Source organism: Danio rerio, chromosome 10 (genome assembly GCF_052040795.2).
Source record: "Danio rerio strain M-AB ecotype USA chromosome 10, GRCz13ab, whole genome shotgun sequence".
In the NCBI taxonomy this organism is placed as follows: domain Eukaryota; kingdom Metazoa; phylum Chordata; class Actinopteri; order Cypriniformes; family Danionidae; genus Danio; species Danio rerio.
In genome coordinates this window covers 32,969,992-32,990,086 of record NC_141030.1, presented here as the reverse complement: position 1 = coordinate 32,990,086, position 20,095 = coordinate 32,969,992, and the positions used below count along the sequence as shown (strand labels likewise).

The 20,095-nt window shown below is 37.3% G+C and overlaps 2 protein-coding genes across 50 annotated transcripts in view; both read right to left on the bottom strand.

Annotated features, from left to right (window-relative positions):
- Positions 1 to 642: 642 nt before the first annotated feature.
- Positions 643 to 2,717, bottom strand: crebzf (CREB/ATF bZIP transcription factor). The gene is given in 4 exon segments (XM_087270917.1): positions 643 to 926; positions 928 to 952; positions 1,132 to 1,912; positions 2,569 to 2,717. Coding segments are annotated over 3 exon segments (813 nt in total). The 5' UTR covers positions 1,887 to 1,912; positions 2,569 to 2,717; the 3' UTR covers positions 643 to 893.
- A 1,179-nt stretch (positions 2,718 to 3,896) lies between these two features.
- The window catches only part of sytl2a (synaptotagmin-like 2a), a 28,266-nt gene continuing 12,067 nt past the window's right edge, over positions 3,897 to 20,095 (bottom strand). For 3 of the 49 annotated variants that reach the window (XM_087270791.1, XM_087270789.1, XM_087270790.1), the window contains 15 exons: positions 18,942 to 18,987; positions 18,759 to 18,852; positions 15,484 to 15,981; positions 14,844 to 14,903; positions 9,847 to 9,951; positions 9,495 to 9,548; positions 8,241 to 8,335; positions 7,946 to 8,062; positions 7,614 to 7,783; positions 7,426 to 7,528; positions 7,191 to 7,352; positions 6,870 to 6,966; positions 5,163 to 5,262; positions 4,355 to 4,560; positions 3,897 to 4,279 (listed from right to left, as the gene is read on the bottom strand). In XM_087270791.1, coding sequence (XP_087126917.1) covers positions 4,134 to 4,279; positions 4,355 to 4,560; positions 5,163 to 5,262; positions 6,870 to 6,966; positions 7,191 to 7,352; positions 7,426 to 7,528; positions 7,614 to 7,783; positions 7,946 to 8,062; positions 8,241 to 8,335; positions 9,495 to 9,548; positions 9,847 to 9,951; positions 14,844 to 14,903; positions 15,484 to 15,981; positions 18,759 to 18,852; positions 18,942 to 18,987 — 2,053 coding nt within the window. In that variant the 3' untranslated portion in view covers positions 3,897 to 4,133. Of the gene's footprint in view, positions 4,280 to 4,354; positions 4,561 to 5,162; positions 5,263 to 6,869; positions 6,967 to 7,190; positions 7,353 to 7,425; positions 7,529 to 7,613; positions 7,784 to 7,945; positions 8,063 to 8,240; positions 8,336 to 9,494; positions 9,549 to 9,846; positions 9,952 to 12,920; positions 14,904 to 15,483; positions 15,982 to 18,758; positions 18,853 to 18,941; positions 18,988 to 20,095 lie in introns of all 49 variants that reach the window. The other 46 variants (XM_087270794.1, XM_087270792.1, XM_087270793.1 and 43 more) reach the window with 39 other exon arrangements.

Sequence of the window (20,095 nt, the reverse complement as noted above, 5' to 3'; positions counted from 1 at the left end):
CATTTTTTTTCAGAACAGATGCAGCCATGTGCCTGCATAGTCTTTGGAATTTTAATACATATAACATATAGATGAGCATTATTAAGAAACCATAACCCTTCAAGAACATGCCATTTCTTTAACTCGAATCAGGGCAACTTATAGATAACACCCCAAAAAGTTAAATCAAAATGAAACACATGGATTTAACATAGTCGTTCAATGTCTTGTTACCATACATTAAAACAAGACTTTTTCAATACTCATTTAGATGCTAAATGAATACATCAGCATCTGACATCTTTAGGGGTGTGATAAGAGTCAGTAAAAGCAGTAACTTACACTTTCATGTACTACCTTTCTTAAATTTACCAGGCCATGATGCAAGCTGCAGGTCCCGACTCTTCTGTTTTCCCCCACAGCAAAATCCACTTTAGCATAAAGAAAAATAAGGGTTCTACATGAAAAACATTCTTTAGAAAAACAGTGATATTTCAGAAAGGGCTCAAATGTTTATGGCAAAATTAAAGAACTTGTTGAAATCAACTTTTACACATGACCGCTGAATGGGTATGTTGTTAATATTATAGATGAAAGCCCTTTGTGAAACATCACCAACTTATATTTTATACTTTTTTTTTTATTCACTTAATTCCCTGTCTATTTTATCTGCAATTACATAATATGATTGTGTATTCCAATAAACATCCATGTATACAACTCAAAACAATGTTTTTTTTCTCTTTCTGTAAATAAATCTAAACAAAACAAATGAAAAAAAAAAAAAGCTAAATTTAAGCTTATTTACAGTTGATATTGTGCCGTGAACTGGCAAAAAGCACTGTCTTCATCTTAGGAGTTAACCAGTTCTGTGCAGTCTTCAATATCTTGATCCTTACCATGGATTTCAGCAGTCATGGATGTTCTGTGACCCGGTCGTTCAGCATGGGCGGACCAAGCACCTAGAAGAAAACTGTCAACAAGTTTAGCAGTAACTTGTATTGAAAGCAAGTTCAACAGACATGCTATTCAAGCTCTGCATATTTAAACAGTTAACTATCTTTGACGACTACTGTCGTCATGTCCCCTCATTTACATCTTGTGTAAAGTTCAGTCTTGGAAACGGTGAAAAGGTAAAATACTTGACCCTACATTTTATGTGACAAGCTTGAACTCTCTGCACACTTGGTGCAGAATTCCACCGAGACGTGGTCTTTGTCCACATGCAGGCAGACGCCACCTGCAGTTTCTTTGTCTTCCACCTTCACCCTCTTCATCGGCATGGCATAATCGTGGTCGTTCTCATTGGGTTCCTGGAAAAGCGAGGTAGAAAATTTCATGCCGTTCACACCGCTCAATCTAGACAACAGCTGAGCCAGCATGCTCTCATTAGCCAACACGGCTCTCAAGTACCTAGTTTCATTCTCCAACTCTTCCACTCTCTTGTTGAGATTTCCGTTTTCCTGCTTGAGCACGCGGTTTTCTGTAGTCAAAGAGCCAACTCTCTGCTCCAAGCCACTGACGTATTCTTTCTTCTTTAATCGGTTTATCCTTGCAGCTATGGCGTTCTTGTTGATGATCCGGCCGGAGACGTCTAGTAGTTTTGACCTCTGGACCATACGTGATGCGGAAACATCAAGCTCTGCACTTTGGTTTGTTTCATTGTAGGCTGATGTCTGCGATTCAAAGCTGCTGAAAGCTTCAAGCATATCCTTGTCCAGGTCCCAGTTGAACTCGGAGCCAAGCAGATCATCCAAGCCCCAATCGTTGGTGTCGCTTTCTGGAGAGGTGTGCGTGTTTGTTTCACTTGCACTACTGGTTTTTGAAGCGTCAACAGTCTCATGGGAAGTGCTTGAACATGTGGTATTTGTGTTAATGCTGCTTCTTCCTCTTTTTCTGGTGATCATGTTCGTGTTTCAGGATATTTAGAACACTATAAAAAGATAAAATAAGTTACGTTAGTTAGCAAAAAAAAAAATTAAATTACAGCAATTTGGTTAACTTGCACTCAAATTAACAAAATTTAGTAATATCAACATACTACACTGTCTTCACACACGAACTAGTATTCAAACCATATTTTTCAGAGGAAGAGAAATTATCAAATCACCCTTTTCTTTGACTTTAACGTTAAATGTAATTTGAAAAATAATCAAGGCTGCTCAACCTAACGAAATATTTCCTTTCCTAAAGTTATTGGACACCAGAAAGTAATAGGGATTTTAAATACTTATGTTCAAAGTGTAAAACTTGACACAAAAGCTTGCTTTGAACAAATTAACGTTAACGTTAGTGGAAACACGTCAAAATAGTTTGCTCTTTCACGATTAACAGACAATAGCCAGCATAAAAATCGAGATTACGGTTATGTACTCTTAGTTTAGTGTAATTCAACACACCGACTTACACGTACCATAATAAACTACACAGCAAACGTTATAATTTTGTATAGTAATATATTGAATAGAATTTAATTTAGCAGTGATTTTGCGAACAGGCCGCAGCACCGCGCTTTGACCTGCGTGACAAAGCAGTTTTCTAACGCAGACAAAAATACATTTACCTTCGTTCAAAGGCGAAGCAACTTACCTTAAATTGTACACTGATGTCTTTAAGTGTCGACTGGTCTTGAAAAAATGCGAATAAACCGATTTAACAAGACATAAAAATGTTTTTAACTTCAGCCGTTGTGGAGCCAATGTAGGAGAAACGCGCTCGCAACGACACTGAGATAAACTAAAATGGCGACTCATGAAATCTCGCGACACTTCACGTAAGCATCTGTTCATTTGGAGGAGGAGCTTCTGGCCCGGTTGTCTTTTGAGTCAAATGGCTTAGGTAGTTATTTGGGGTAGGCTCTATCTGTTATTCTAAAATATTCGAGAAATCCCCATAATTTTTTTTCCATTTTCATAGGCAAATGTTATTAGCTTGGTCCCTCATATTTAAACATAGTTTCTATCTCTATAATCTCTATTCTTCTATAACTGCTTTAAAATGATAGTTTTTTTTTGTCTCAACCTTTTAATCATAGTGGTTTACTTTGTAGCTAATCTGAATTTTAAATTAAGCAAGGAATTCCTCTTAGCCCAAAAGACTTGTTACTGTTGCTGATGCAATCCCAATGTGTTTTTATGCTTTTTAAAGGACTTTCATGGGTCACATGTTATTCATGTAAATTTTTTTGCGGCATTTGGAAAATTTAAATTAACAAAATTCAATAAAGTGTCTTAGGATATTAATTAAGTAATAGGCTATATGCACACAGAATTTTAATTTTCAGCCAGCCAGCCCAATGGCTTCCAGTAAGCTTTCTTTCCATTACAAAATTGTCACATTTAAAAATAAGTAATCTTCTCTGCCTGTTAGAAATACAATATGAAGTGGGTCTCAGATCGGACAAGAAGCACTGCATTAAATTCCATTTCCCTCTGACATGTCTTAAAATAATATAAATATGACATACTTAGGTGAGGCAGTGGCGGAGTAGGTAGTGCTGTCGCCTCACAGCAAGAAGGTCGCTGGGTCGCTGGTTAGAACCTCGGCTGCGTAAAAACTTGCTGGATAGGTTGGCAGTTAATTCCGCTGTGGCGACCTCGGATTAATAAGGGACTAAGCCGACAAGAGAATTAATGACATGCTTATTTTACCTCAGTATTTTCAATGAAATTTCTGCGCTAGCCTGTTGCTGTTGTGAGCTCCAGTGGTTACATGGTCTTTCATCGCATTTTACGCTTGAACAACTAAATAAATGCTTAAGTCTATTTACCTGAATGTATTGAAATTACATTACAACATCGATGCTGTAAAAACAACCTTGTCAAATAGAAAATAGTCACATTTAGCTTTCACAGGAAGTTTATCTTTGACTTTAAAACTCTAGCTGTGCACAGAGCCCATTCACAAACCAACATAACTTTTTTCCAGAATATTAACATTTTTATTAAGTTTTATTAAGACATAAATCCCACATACTTTACAATAACAGGCATATAATAATTTCATTCTCTTTGACTTCCTCATACAAAAGGTCAAGAAAACATCATGTTAGTTTCTATATATTAAACACTACATATATAGTTTTTCTACATACTGAATTCTTCATGTTCATGTTTGTTTTGATGTGTTTGTTCAAAGGTGTCCTCGGTTTCTTACTATCTAGACATTCTTGCCATGACCATCATTCTCAAAGGTAATGTATCTTCCACCCATTCATTTTGAGTTTGCACCATTCTCTCCCACAGGGCTGCTTCAGCAACGTTAGAGTCCATCCAGTTTACTTCACTGCCATAACTTTTACCTGAAATGAGGTAAAACTGAAAATTAAGCTGACCATTATTTTCAGAAAAATGTTTTTAATTGGCCCTTTATTTACCTGTTCCAGGTCCAAGTCTGATACCCCCAATGAAGTGGTTGTTCAGTCTGTCATGATCCCACACCGTAAGCTCCACACAGATGTCTTTAAGGTCGTCATGCCCGAAGCCATCATAAACCATGGTGTGGTTAAACACTGGGTTTGGAGCCCTCTTCAACACTCTGGTCTTCTGACGGCTTTTCCTGTTGTTCTCTGGGAGGATTGCACTGAAAAGTAAGAATTCACACAAATGAGCTCTAGTACTTCAATGGCTTGCTTGGTTGTAGTTGGTAGAGCTGCCCTTTAGTGGATCCTCATTCAACACTGACATTTATACTAAACTTAACTGAATTTATTTAGAATGAACTAGAATTACCAACGCAACTTCACGGCAATTTGCAACTTTTTGTTTTAGTGGCTAATTTGTATGAATTCGTACAATATAATTCATACAATTTAGTACGATTTGCTAATCACCCTATGACGGTTGGGTTTAGTGGCAGAGATGGGTGCCACGCCTCCTTTTTAAAATCGTACAATTTCGTATGACTCAACTCGTACAAAATCGTACGAATTAGCGACTAAACTGACAAAACGTTAAATACTTGCGTTTTCTCAGGAGATCGGGCTGGAATTACAGTACTATTCTGCAACCTGCCTGATATGTTAAATATGTCCCACACAGTAAAACTTTGTTATGCATTCCCATTCATTCTTGTAAAGTGGCTTTGACACAAAGTACATTGTATAAAGCGCTATTTAAATAAAAGTTACTTAGATTTGACTTGACTTAAAGGCTTGTACACAAAAATAAAACAGCTATGAATACCATTTGACAAAGGGGTCGATGGCAACGCCTCTGGAAATAGGCAGATTCTTGCATTCCTTCACCCATATTTGCACCTCACCATTCCCCTTGTTCTTGTGACCTACAAAATAAGCATATTATGAGAAAGGTGGATGCTTCTGAAACATATTTATAAACCCTGTTTACACCTGATTTAAAATGTTGTTTCCCAGCAGGCAAACAACATCATAAGACATTATTATAAGGTTGTGATGTCAGGTGACCAAAATTCAATGTCTAGTCAGCGTCTAAAGACAATGTTATTTTGATGTCTGATAATGACATCAAATGACGCTGATATTTGGTTGATTTTAGGTTGTGTTGGAAAGTGACCAAAATTAATTATCGAGCCAACATCATAAGTCAACATCATATTGACATCAAATATTGGCATTAATTTGTCAGGTATGGACACCGTGAGACTGACAGGCAGATTGGTGCAGCAGCAGCAGTAATTCGGTTGATGTATCAGTCCATTGTGTAGTAGGAGCAGCGCTGAAAGGTAAAGCTCTTGATTTACCGGTCAATCTAAGTTCTTATTCTCACTTCTGGTCATAAGCTTTGGGTCATAACCGAAAGGACAAGATTTCGGATACAAGCGGCCGAAATTGGTTTCCTTGGCAGGGTGGCAAGGTGCACCCTTACAGATAGGGTGAGGAGCTCTGTCACCCAGGAGAAGCTCAGAGTAGAGCCACTGCTCCCCCACATCAAGAGAAGTCAACTGAGGCTCGAGCATCTGTTTTGGATGCCACCTGGACACCTACTTAGGGAGGTGTTCAAGGCATGTCCCACAGGGAGGACCCAGGACACGCTGGAGTGACTTGCGGACTGGAACGCCTTGAGATCCCCCCTGGAGATGCTGCAGGAAATGTTTGGGGAGAGGGAAGTCTGGGGTTCTCTCCCAAGACTGCTGCCCCCCGCGATCCAGCCCGGAAAATTGGAAAATGAGACGAGATGGAGACCAATATCCAACGTCTGATAGACGTTATAGTGGTAACGTTCACACAGCATCAAGCTGTAACATCATTAGACGATGATATTTGGTTGTTTTTAGATTGCGTTGGAAAGTGACCAAAATCCAACGTCTGCTTGTCGGTCTGACGTTGGGTTCTGACGTCAACCCAATTATCATTTCCACCCAAAATGCAACGTCCCCACGACGTTGGGGTAAAACATCAATCTGATGTCATGTTGATGTCCTGTGCCTGCTGGAATAATCAAAGCTTAAGCAGAAAGGGGAGAAATGTCTATTTTTTGTAACTTTTTAAATTAATATTGATTATTAAGCTAGCCGATTTACACACGAAAAGGCATCAACAGATAACATCACAGAACACTTTAGTTTTTGCTTTGACAGCTGAGAAAACTACACCACATACTGTATACATTTGAGCTAGAATTAGGAATTGTGCTTTGTCGTTTTTTGACTTTTTGATTTAAGATATAAAAGATTAAATCCTTTCTGGTTAGCATATATACAAAACAGTTTTAACATTTGCCCACATGAGTGTCTATACTACACAAAGCAAATCCTTTCAAATGTGTGGTCAAAGTGGCCAAAAGCAAGTGGAAAACGTTTAAGGCCAATGTTTACCCAAATATTCAGGCTTGACAAAATGCTTCTTAATACCAGGTGTAAACAGCTTAAGTCAAATAAATTTAACAGCATAGTAAATATCAGCATCTTACTTAGAGTAGTCTGCGGGAGAAAACGCAGAGCGACTTTAATCTCTGCACTCATTTCTTCACCACCGAAAGAATGTTTTGGGCTGGTGGGAATTTGAACCTGGGTTCATAAAAAAGAAATATTTTAGTCAAAGCTTTACAACAAATGTGAACTTATTCCCTGAAATAAGAAAAATAAATTGTTTAGATCTACAGTTCATAGAGTCCTCAGGGAAAAAATATTCTATATTCAACAATATCATCCTACATACTGATCTGGCCTACAGCCCACCAGTTTCAAGCAGGTTATCTTGACCCAAAACACTTTGATTATTGACACCTTACCCTTCCTTTGAGTAGATATTCATTCATCTGTGTGTTATTGAAATCCCATTCAGCCAGATCAACCTCAACCTCTCCAAGAAAGCTGTTCCGCCCAAACGTGTCATTGTGCCAAACAGAAATGTTCAGTTTTTGGGTTTTCAGCATCTCCATTGGGATCTTAAACTGCGCAGAAATAACAACTTTGATCATCTTGGATCAATTCATAGTGAAACAAATCTTAGATATCTTCTCATACCCGCAGGATTTCATTATAGGTTGGATCCAGTGTCTTCTTTCTCACACATGTTTTTTTCTTTCCATATTTAGCTTTGTCGGGTAACAGGTAGCATTTAACATATCTAAAGTTCAATCAAAGAAAGAAATACCCTGAGAGAAGATCATATTATTTTATGAATATGTTTTTGTTACCTCTACAATACTTACGGATCAGATCGATTCCTCTTAACATCCGCCACAGCGAGATCCTTACACTGCACAACAAAGATGTGGAACTCTCCCAGTTTCTGCACATAGTGAATAGCGAACTGGACCGTGCCTTTGACCTCCACATAACCAAACTCACTACTGTAGATGCTCATTACACTGCCAGTGACCTATGCATACCCCACACAAACACACAGATCTGTCGAGAAATCTATTCACAACAGCATTTTACCATAGTCTGTACAAATTAAGTAGAATCAATTGCATAATATTAGCGCAATCTCAGTTCTATTCAGCATCATTGGGTTGAGTTAAAGGCAGGGGTCACGTACAGAGGACATGGAGGCCACTTCAGAGCAAGTGCTAAAATTAGAAGGAGTGTTGCAGGATCTCTGTCTGTCATTGTAGAAACTGCTCACTGAAGCACAGTCACTGTTTCTGCAGTCCATCTATTAGCCACATGCATAAACAACAGGAGATGGTTAGCATTTATGCAGGTTAAAAAGGCAGTGGATGGTGATGTTTCTCGAAAGCTAGTGAAACGCAAGTCTAAAATGTTTTAGAACTAATCCGATGTGGAATTAGCATTAGTAGTTGAAGGCTCTAGAGGTTTGGTTCAAATGTTACCTCTTGCTGCATTAATGCAGGTACAGACAAACTCATCATCTTCACCTGTTCTGGGTCAGAGAAGGATGTTTTGGTGTTGGGAGTGACTGCAGACACTAAGGGTGCTTTCACACCTGTGAATCGATTCAGTTGTTCCGAAACAGAGATTAAAATTGTTAAATTGTTGCTCTTTGCTCTTGGAGCGGTTCGCTTTCAGACTGCAAAGTTTCTAATCGGACCAAAAGAGCTAAAACAAGTCACGTGCGAGTAAACTCTCCTTACATTGGTCAGAGTGTCAGGGTTTATTTTGCAGCGTCCCGCTCAGCTGTCAGGAGAGGTGGTGGTTTGGTGGTGATTGACAGGGTGCGCGCGCGTGACGTGTCTGAGGAGAGACACGGTGGGGAGGGGTGAGAAGGGTGCGCGATGATGCCTATTTGAGGACTGGGAGAGAGACACGAGATTACCGGGAGATCATCACTCGTTTGCGGGCATCCGGAGACTCGCGAAACTTCCCGCCCTACTCATAATTCTCTCTTCATGTAGCCGTAAGCCTATTACATATCCATAAAACACTGTCATATAACCGCGCTCGGATCGGATCGCTTTCTCACTGCAATCGAACCGCTCCAGGGTTCGTTTCAATCGAGCCGAGACCACCTCACTCAAGCGATCTCGGAGCGATTACTTTGGCGCGGAACAGAGTGCGATTGCCCTGTTCACATATGCCAATCGAACCGCGCTAACTGGGCAAACGAGATACGTTCCGAAACAAAAGTGTAGGTGTGAAAGCACCCTAAGACACACACACACAAAAAAAAAAACTCATAACTTACATTCTGGGTTGTTTTACTGGACAAAACGGATCTTAAAGGACAGTGCGTATATAATTGTTAATTCTGCAGAGCACATTTGTTATTGCATATAGCAATGCATCTGGTTACTTGATCTGCCTAACCATTAGATTCGAAATTCAGGGATGCAAAACGCCTTTAATCATTGGCGTTAATCCATGTGCTCATCAAATTTTCATGTGCTAGTTAATGCATTCCCTTAGCCATTTCAGATGGTAAAATATACATGATATACCAAGGGTCAACTATAAAAGGGATGTTAAATGTCCCGAATGCTAATTTAATGTCCGGGGCTTACCTTCTACGTTCAAGAAACATTAGCTCATACAAAAGGCATTAATAGACAAACATTTAAATGTAGGTACTGAAATATAATTGATATAATTATATGTTTGTTTTTATGAAATACATGTAAAATAATTACCATTTTCCATACTCATCCGAACATCATTCCTTGGGTCTGTCTTCCATCTCTCTTCTTGGTTCATATGTATTGTTAGATAAATATAAAAACAAAATTGTGTTTAATTAAGAAGTAAACAAAGCAGACTACAAAAAGAGAGAGACTTCTGTATCTATAGTGATTAAACACTTTGGGGGACAAGACGTTGAAACATTTAAAGAAATGACCAACAGAGGGCGAAAGAGTCCATCATTTTTATAGGGCTGAACTGGGTCTGTAACAGCAAGTATGATTCCAAAGACCAAAACATATTTGACATTATCTTGAATAAAACGATCGACAAAACGGATTGCAGGAAATGACGAAAGCTTACGCGAAGGTGTGGATGCAAGATCCTCCAGACTCTTGGAAATCGAGATGGGTCTGGCATTGGCTCGTTCCAGAGCTGCTTTGAAAGGGCCATCATCCTCACTGTCCCCTGTCACAGCCCATATTAAAAAAATAACCAAACCATACAAAAGCAAAAGTCTAGGGATATGTTGGGTACTGTACAACTGTTAGTATGGTGTATCACATTAGTTAGATTGATTTAAAAATTCCATATTTAAAGAGCCCCTAATGTGGGTTTTTGAAAATGAGCTTTCATGCACTATGTAACACAGCACTAAGAGAGTGAAAACATGCAGCTGAGGTTTACATCTGAAAGTGCACCGTGTTTAAAACTATTGATTCCTAAACAAAACAGTCAACTCAAGAGTAGAATAAATGAATCGAGTTAGGTTTAGATCATTTGCTTGAACGAGTCGATACAGTACATCACCAAATATAAAGTGCTGATTCCTGTAAAACATGAATGCGCCTTTCCCTTCAGACACAAGCGGAGCATGGGGGATCATGAGACTGATCATGATTTGAAGATGACGATCACTGACAGATGGAGATTCGGCTGCGGGGAATAAAGGTTTAAAGCTGTGTTTGCTCCTGTCAGTTTTCTGATTTGCCTGGGATTCTGCAGCGTGGGATTCGCTGGCCATGTGCTATTAAAGGAAAGAGCAGCATAGATTATTCTGTATAGGACTTTGTCAGGCTTTAACAGGGACTTTTTCAGTAATTATTTCATATGGACCAGTTTCTTCTGTCTCCAGAACCACGTTGAAAACGTGACAGTGCTTCTTCCTTTACCGATTTAAATGCGTTTCAGAACTTACTGCCATTTGTCTTTGCTATAGCTACCATCAGCTGTTCCTAGATACATGCGGGTTGGTCAGTTTTAATAGTTAAACATTTGCCACTATGTGGATTAATACTGAATGTGTGTCGTTGTTATTACTTGAGTTTAGGTTTAAGAGTAGCTCAATATCCTGGGTGTTTAACTGCATTGCTTTATTGCATTCCTACATTGGGCTCTTACATACTCTGCGTGCTACTTCATGAGGGTGTCCAGTTCTCTCGTGCTGAACCCAGTCGACCAATTACAACAGACTGGGTCATCGGATCAATCACCACAGATCAGCTTTGTGCTAAGGAGGGGTTTAGGAATAAATGAATCGCTGAACGAATCATACGGGAGTCATCGGGATAATTAGGTAAAAATAAATGCATAGCATATAATAAGACAATGGAAGTGTTTTTTGACCTTGCATGCATATCAGCCTGTTATTGGAGACCCCCATAAGCAAAATATGACCTTTTGTAAAGCAGAATAGGGGCTCTTTAAATGACACCAATTAGCTTTTTGATTATTAGATGATTTTAAATGTACTATATACACGCAATGTGCATAATTTGAAATGAACTAAACGCTGCAGAAATACTGTACATTCATTTAATTAAAAGAAAATGTAACTCACTCACAATCCTTCTGCTTAGTCCCTGATTTATCAGGGGTCGCCACAGCGGAATATACCACCATGGAAATGTAATTATAAAATATAAAATTAAAACAGTTTGTATATATATATATATATATATATATATATATATATATATATATATATATATATATATATATATATATATATATATATATATATATATATATATATATTCATTAATTTTCTTTTTGGCTTAGTCCCTGTATTAATCAGGGGTCAATGAACTTATCCAACTTATCCAGCATGTTTTTTACGCATTCACACAGACACCCTATGACCAATTTAGCGTATTCAATGCACCTATACGGCATCTCTTTGGACTATGTGGGAAACCGAAACACCCAGAGGAAACCCACACAAACACGAGGATGTAATTATAAAATATATTGCAATTATAAAAATTATAATGTAATTATAAAATATACAATTAAAACAGTTTGTGTGTGTGTGTATATATATATATATATATATATATATATATATATATATATATATATATATATATATATATATATACACACACACACACACACACACACACACACAAACAGTTGAAGTCAGAATTGTTAGCCCCCTTGAATTATTAGACCGCTTGTTTATTTTTTCCCCCAATTTCTGTTTGACGGAGAGAAGATTTTTTTTCAACACATTTTTAAATATAATAGTTTTAATAACTCATTTCTAATAATGGATTTATTTTATCTTTGCCATGATGACAGTAAATAATATTTGACTAAATATTTTTCAAGACACTTCTATACAGCTTAAAATGACATTTAAAGGCTTAATTAAGTTAATTAGGTTAACTAGGCAGGTTAGGGTAATTAGTCAAGTTATTATATAACAATGGTGTGTTCTGTAGACTATCGAAAGAAAATATACCTTAAATTGGCTAATAATTTTGTTCCTAAAATGGTGTCTAAAAAATTAATAACTGCTTTTATTCTAGCCAAAATAAAAAATAAGACTTTCCCCAGAAGAAAAAATATTTTCAGACATACTCTGAAATTTTCCTTGCTCTAGTAATCATTATTTGGAAAAAAAATGTAAAAGAAGAAAAAAAAATTCTAAGGGGGCTAATAATTCTGACTTCAACTGTGTGTGTGTGTGTGTGTGTGTGTATATATATATATATATATATATATATATATATATATATATATATATATATATATATATATATATATATATATATATATATATATATAAATTGAATATACGTTTTCCACAGTGTTATAAAATTAAACTTACCACGAATAAAAAAAAAAAAAAAAGATTTCAAAGATCAAGTTTTAATTACTAAAACATCTGATTGAAAATAATAATACGTAGAGGCAGGGCTTAAATATTTATGAATGTGCAGTTTGCGTTGTCTAGAACAATAGATAGGAATTTAATAAAATCTACAAATCTGAGCATCTTACTTGAGCAAAGTACCAAGTAGGACATATGTCTTAGGTCACACTGAGTACTTATTTTAAGGACATAAACCCTGCTTCCACTAAAATCACTCAACCAATCAGCACCTCTTCTACTGAAACTAGAGCAAAACTAAACGGAGAGGTGAGCTCACAGTATGAACTGGCATGTGAGATTGACCAGGCTTCAGGTGTGGAGCTCCCCGAGGAGTCAAAGGTGATCTCCTCCGATTCAAGCAGGGAGTGTCGAGAAGGGGAGCTTTCATTGCTTACTCCACCTTGGTGCACCTGCTCAAACATTTCACCTGCCTGTGCCTTTACCTGTTCTGTTTCTTTTAAGGCTGCCTTCTTAGGAAGGCCCAGGTAATGGTGTAAACTTAGGGGGATATAAAACCGGGTTAGGGAATCAAGTGACAGCTTTCGTTCCTTGGTTATGATGGATCTTGTATCACTTCCTCCATCAGAAGTCTTCCTGCGGTGCTCAGGGGATGTATACATGCTGGTTTGCCCTGGTTTTACCCTTACAGAGCATGAACTTGTGTTAGCTGGATTGATATCTATCGGAAAGGTTTTTAAGGGGGAACCATCCTTTGTGGACTCTTTGCTTGGATATGAATCTCTAAGAGGTACTTTAAATTGACGTAATGGACTGGGCGTTCTGGTTTGATCTCTGTCTTTTGGTTGGTAAATGTCAGCGTAGTGTGGCTTATCATGTTGACCTTTTGGAGAGAGACTTCTGAGGGGAGATGATGGTGGGCTTGGACTGGAATGTGGGTCTGCAATAAACTCTTCGATATTAGAAAGATTCTGCATGATGTGAGGTACCCTACCTCTGATGTCTTGAAGGTCTTGTAATGGCACTGTATTTTCACTTCTTTGTTTGTCTTCAACCTTTTCCATCTTCAGTTTTTGCTCAATCAAATTAAACTCTTTAAAAATTCTTCTGTCCGGAGAACTTGGGTTGTTTGACCTGATGTCAAACTGAGGTTCAGACAGTCTTCCTAAAGAACGATTTGGAGATGGCTCGGGGGATGGGTCTTTAACATTGGCTGTGCATGTTTGAGAGCTTACAATTACTCTAAGACCACCTTTTTCTTTCTCCCAAAAGGATTTGAGATCATTAATCGAGACTTTATCTTCATGTTGACTGATAGACATTTTGAGGGTGGAGATTTCCTTCTTCAGGTCAGATATATCCCTGCAGATTGATTCTTCTTGTTGATCACTGTCTAGCGCATTATACTCAACAAGAGTATGTAGCTTACTGCTTGAGCTTTCAGAGGCCTTATGGTTGTCCAAAATAAAAGGTTCTTCATCTTCAAGCAAGGATATGGCAACACCATTGGATGTTCTTCTAGGTGAGATCAAAGAAGACCCAATTAATGTAGATTCAACATCAGCTGGTTCTGGATCACTGAGTTTGGGTTTCGACAGGCTAGTGCTGGAGTCTGACAACATGTCAGACTGTGTTGTGTTATGATAATTTTCATTAAGCTGAGATGTCTCACTTTCTTCTTCCTCATCTTCTTTTTTCATGCTCAGTATTTTAGGTCCTCTGTCCCCCCTTTCCCAGAATGACTTCAGGTTGACCAGTCTTCCCGTTGATGCTTCATCTTGGTCAAACCTTTCTTGTTGAGAAGGTTCTTCACAGAGTTTGTCTGGTTTGTTCTCATCCTGTAATATTTCAGCCATCCTGTTCTCTGTAGGAAAAGAGATCTGCTCGAGTATATTATCATTGGCTTCTGTTTCACATTTAGCTTTTTCTGATGCCTGAACTTCAGGATACTTGTCTTTATTTTCTACTCTCGAAAACATTGCAAAAAGCCCCCTGCGTGGCTTTGGCACTGGCTTAGTGGTCTCTGGGTCTACATCTGGAGGCTCCGAATCATCTGACTTTGTTACAAGACTTTCATCAGGTTTTGGTTCCTCTTCATTCAACTCTTTTTTGGTTGGCAACTCCTTTAGCTTTCCATCCCGAGAACCTTTTCCAAACCAGTCAAATACCTTTAAAATGGAGCGACCCTCTTCCACTGTAACCTTATCAGTCTTCACTTCTGTGCTCAACTCAGTGGTCTTACCTGCTTCTTCAGTAGACGTGTGGATATTGGACACCTGTGACGACTGAGGCTCATGATGACCTGCAGACAATCACAAATTTAAAAGTCTCGTATACAAGCAAGAACAGTGAATTCCAAAACAATCCTGCATTAAATTACACAATTCTGATCATGATTCCTGTCAACAGCAGAAGACATCATGTTGCCATAAACACCCTGATAGTGGTAATTTCTTGCAGTGCTTATTTACTAACCACTATTTGGATTAATATGCATACATATACACACACAAGCAAACACTAGATGCCATGTGTTGTATGTATGAGGTGCAAGCACATGCAGTTAGTATGAGTGTGTTAATGTGTTAGCAAGTTCTGAATCATCAGTTGATAAATTTGTTGGCTGATTAACTCACACTTCTTTAGTTTGATTATAATGAAAGGATTTAGGGTGTCAAACCAAAATGGTTTTGGATCAAGCATTTCTCACCTAACCACTCTGGTTTCTGGTTGGTCAACACATCTACCAGTCCATAACCAAATTGTCTTATACGCTCATCATATCAATTTTAACAACTTGTAGACCACAAGAACTTGTTAAGTTTAAAGTTGTTGTGCTAATTCCTGGCTTTATGTACTTCCTGTGCTTACAGCTACGTTACCATTTTCAATGATACAGCTTCTTTCCTGGTCCGACAGTGGACTCCAGTCTTCTTCCAGCAAACTGTGTTCTCCTTGCACTCTCTCTATAGGCCCAATGATGGAAGAGAAGCGGACCTGTTTCCTATCTAACCACCCTGATGCAGAGTGCAATGAGCAGGGGGAAAGTGGAGGGCTGATGGGTGTTTCCAGACTGATGGGGCTGACCGTAGCAGAGGACTGACTGCTGCTGCTGCCATCGTTGCTGGGAATGTGAAGCCGCAGAGAGTCAGTGGAGCTATAGTTGGAGCCATTGTGCTTCAGGATACCTCTGGGAGCAGGGTTCACAACCTGTTTAACTCCATTGTCACTGTTGGCAGTATCTAGGGATGAGTCTTTGCTGGAATACAGCAGCAGTCTCTTTTTTGGCACAGGTTTGAGAGTGATTATATGGGTGTCAGTGTTGTCTGTGTTTAGAGTAGTGTGATGGAGTGTGTAGCTCTCAACTGGAAGGAAAGGCTCTGGAAAATAACCAAATAGTTGGGCAATGAAGCAGTAAAAGGAGGAGCAAAGACACATACATGCATAAAAAAGGAAATTTATTTTCATAATGAATGCATTTTTGCATTTTAATTACAATACTGTACAATAACAGTACAGTATCTGTTAATTGATGACATTTTAATGGGATAGCAAAAAGATGGAATGTACTGGATGAAAGCTTGCAAGCAAACAAATAACATAATTGTAGTATTAAGACTTAGTTCTAGGTAATATTTTAACACGTTACAGCTTATTTATTTGTGGCATATTCCAAATATTTACAGCTTTTATGCACTTATGAGAATTAAACTTGGCTGACTATTCAATAATAATAATAATAATGTCTTTAAAAAATGTACCATCTGTGTATGAGGTACAGACTAGTCATGCGTGTCAGCTTAACTACTTAGAACAACATACTTCTCTGTATAATCTTCTTAAAGTTTGGCAGCTCCATAAAGCCTGTTAGCCTGACCACTACAACAGCTTCAAATTTCAGTAGAAATCTTCAAACCAGACTGTTTTACCACTTTTTCACATTTCTTGTATTAACAATAAATGCTAAACATCACTTTCAATACCAATCATAGTTTGGTTATTTCATACTTTCCTGAAAACCTACAAAGCTAGTATTTATGATCCCCAAAAGCATAGAATACTTTTAAAAAGCTGCAACCAAAATGTTTTGTTTCTCAAAAAATAATCTAAATGTCGCACTACATTATACAAACTTGCAACCAAATACAGGTTATAAAAATACATATATTCATGCAGACAGCATTCAGATGTTATGCAGAGAACACAGATCATGACAAGCCAACACCACAGCCCAGCATGCTGTTCTCAATGGGAATCAGCCAAAAAAACTTACTGTGCTTGCAAGAAATATGTTCTGACCTATTGCTCTTCAGAACATCCACACATATGTTAGTTCATGTACAGTATTACTGGACTGAATAGTGTCAAAATCATCATAAAAATATTAAATCCATGGTCCAAATCCATTGCATATGTAGTCACAGAGAAACCTTTTAAAGTTGAAAGTTGGTACAAATCTGGTATAAAAATGTACAGAATTTTTACAGTAAAACTGCAAATCAATGTTTTTAACCAAAACCATTAAAATAGTTGTAAATAATTGAAATGAACAGCAGAATAAAATAAAATACAAATGAAAAACCTTACAAAAAAGTTACTGCCTTTAATACATAAATATTATTCCATTTAAATATGAAACAAACTAGGACTTAAACTAGGGTTGGGTCGATAGACTGCCATCGTCCATCGCCAATGGCCGATAGACATCGTAATGCTGAGCTGATATCGCAATCCTCCGCCCCTCCCCCGTCGCAGCAGCAACCCGCTCGCCAAAAGTACACACCTAGGTCTTGTTTACACTAATAGTCTTAGTTTTAAAATAGCACTTTAGAATAAAAATGATACACATCCATACTGGCGTTTTATATAGCATTTCTGAAAAGCCTTCCTTCCACACTATACCTCTGAAAACACATATCCCGTGACCACACAAACATACACAGGGGTGTGGGCAACTGGGAAGGACGGGGGATACGTCTCCCTTACTTTTAGAGACAGACCATTTAAAAACAGGTGATTATTAATTATATGAATGTAAACTTTTGAATCCCATTTACCTGCCACTTTTCCACTTTTAAAATGTCTGTTACACCCCTGCACATACACACACAAACACACAAGCATGAACTGCAGCGTACGCGCACGTCTGAGCTCCAGGCAGTCAGCGGGTGCTTTAAGCACAAAACCCCAGAGAGCAGTGCACGTCGGACAGTTTATCAGGGATGTTCCGCTGGATCTCGTTTCACTATAATTGTTAAATGTGATATTTAATTAATCTTGTCTCTATCTTACGCCTCTTCGGTCTTTTGAATCTATCAAGTAACGTGTCACAGCATCAGTACACTGCTTCAATCTTTCAGTTTCACGCTTGTACTTAGTAATTTTAGCAAAAAACTCAGAAACTGTTGGTTGTGCACTTTTTTTTTACCAACCATTATAAAGACACAGATCACTCTGCCTATTTATGCCAGTCCCAAAAATTGATTGACATGATAATTTGTCTGTAACTTTATTTATTTACAATTTGGTTATGGGTAAAACAAAGCCCATGTGGGTCAGGTAGTTCAAACGGTAGGCTATAAAATAATTAATTCGTTATGTATTAATTAATTATTCATAAATAATTAATTCACCGCTGCCTACGACGATGATTGCGATGTTTCACATTAGACATTGTATGATGCCAAATTGGTTGACATCACCCAACCCTAACTCAAACTAAACAAAAACCTATAAAGACATACAAAAGCAAAGAATAAGATCACTAATTAACTTTTAAAGGTTTAAAAATTAAAACCTAATATAATGAAGTGCAATACAAAATAGCACTGCAGCACATTGGTTAGTTTTAAGCTTTACTAAATGAAATAATCAGCAAAAAAAAACACAAAGTGCTATTTTTTTAGATGTATAACCACATCATATGTAGAAATAAAACAAATCAATTTTTAATCAGTTGGTTATTTTATTGAATTAAATACAATAATCAAAATGTCTGAATTTGTCACCAATAACAATGATTATTATTATTATTATTATTATTATTATTATTATTATTAATAACCATAAACTGATTTAGACTTTTTATTGAGTATACTCTACTTCCTGAGGTATACAAATTAATATATGGAGATATTAAACAGGAAGTAGTACTTACCCTCAGCAGGTGTCTGTTTAGCCTCCTTGACTGCATTGATAGGTTTAACTTCATCTCTTTGTAGTCGGAAAATATTGAATGGATTCTGCCTGGGCTAAATGACAAATTGCATGTAATCAATCAAACTGTAATATGCATGTTAAAAATAAAATCACCAAGATGATTTTTTGTTGTGCAGTGTACCTTGACTTGAGGTCTTTGTGTTTCCTGCTGGGATTCATCATCCACCCTGTATGCAGATGATAGGAGTATATATAAAATAAATATTAACCAAAATGTCGGCCATTCAGAGCTTTGTGGATTCTGAACAGTTCAGTGTAATGCAATCAATATATTTGCATCATCAATACTTCATGGTGCTAGTCCTGAAGCCATGTCACAAGACTTAACAAACACTAAGTGGGGAAAACATTTGATTGATTCCATGATGCGTTGTTGCAGTATAATGCCATTACATGGTGTCAGACAGAGGGAAAAACAGCAGCACGTGAAATTTGACCGCAGAAGCAGCTTACAGACTCCAGATTCCATTGCCAAGCCCTCTGTCTGATACATGGGAAAAGGTTGCCCTACAGATTACATTAGACCGACATAATCACAGGTTTACTCTTGAATCTCTGCCATATTCATGAACATTTTAAAAACAAGTGCTTCTGAACTGGCGATGCTGACAGATGGCGAAGTTTCTCTTGACGTATACGTATGCATATTCATAATAAGCAATGTTAAAGATTTAAAAACAAATTAACATTTATTTCTATTCATTTACTCAGGTCATCCAAAATGTAAGTGACTCTTCTTGTTTGGTAGAACATTAAAGATTTTAGCTAAAACAATGTTCATTGGTGAATAATAAAATGCAAGTCAATAGCTTCTGGCATTTTAACCGTCATCAGTATTATATTTAAATTATTAGTTCGCTCAAAAATGAAAATTCTGTAACACTTTAGAATAATGGTCCATTAGTAAACATATTTATTAACATTTACAAACTATGAATAATCTTTTAAAGCATTTATTAATCATTCAACATGAACTAATGCATTATTAAAATCCAAAGTTGTGCTTGTTAACATTAGGTAATGCAGAGTGAGTTAACATGAACTAATCTTTTTTAACTTAAAACTAACTAACATTAACAACGATGAATAAATACCTTAATAAATCTAATACTAATGGTTTGTTCATGTAACTAGATTAACAAACCTGAACTAATAATGGACAATTATATTAAAGTGTTACTGAAAACTCTGTCGTTAATTATTCACCCTCATGTCATTCCAGTTCCCTGAGAACTTCATTCATCTTCATAACACAAATTAAGATATTTTAGATGA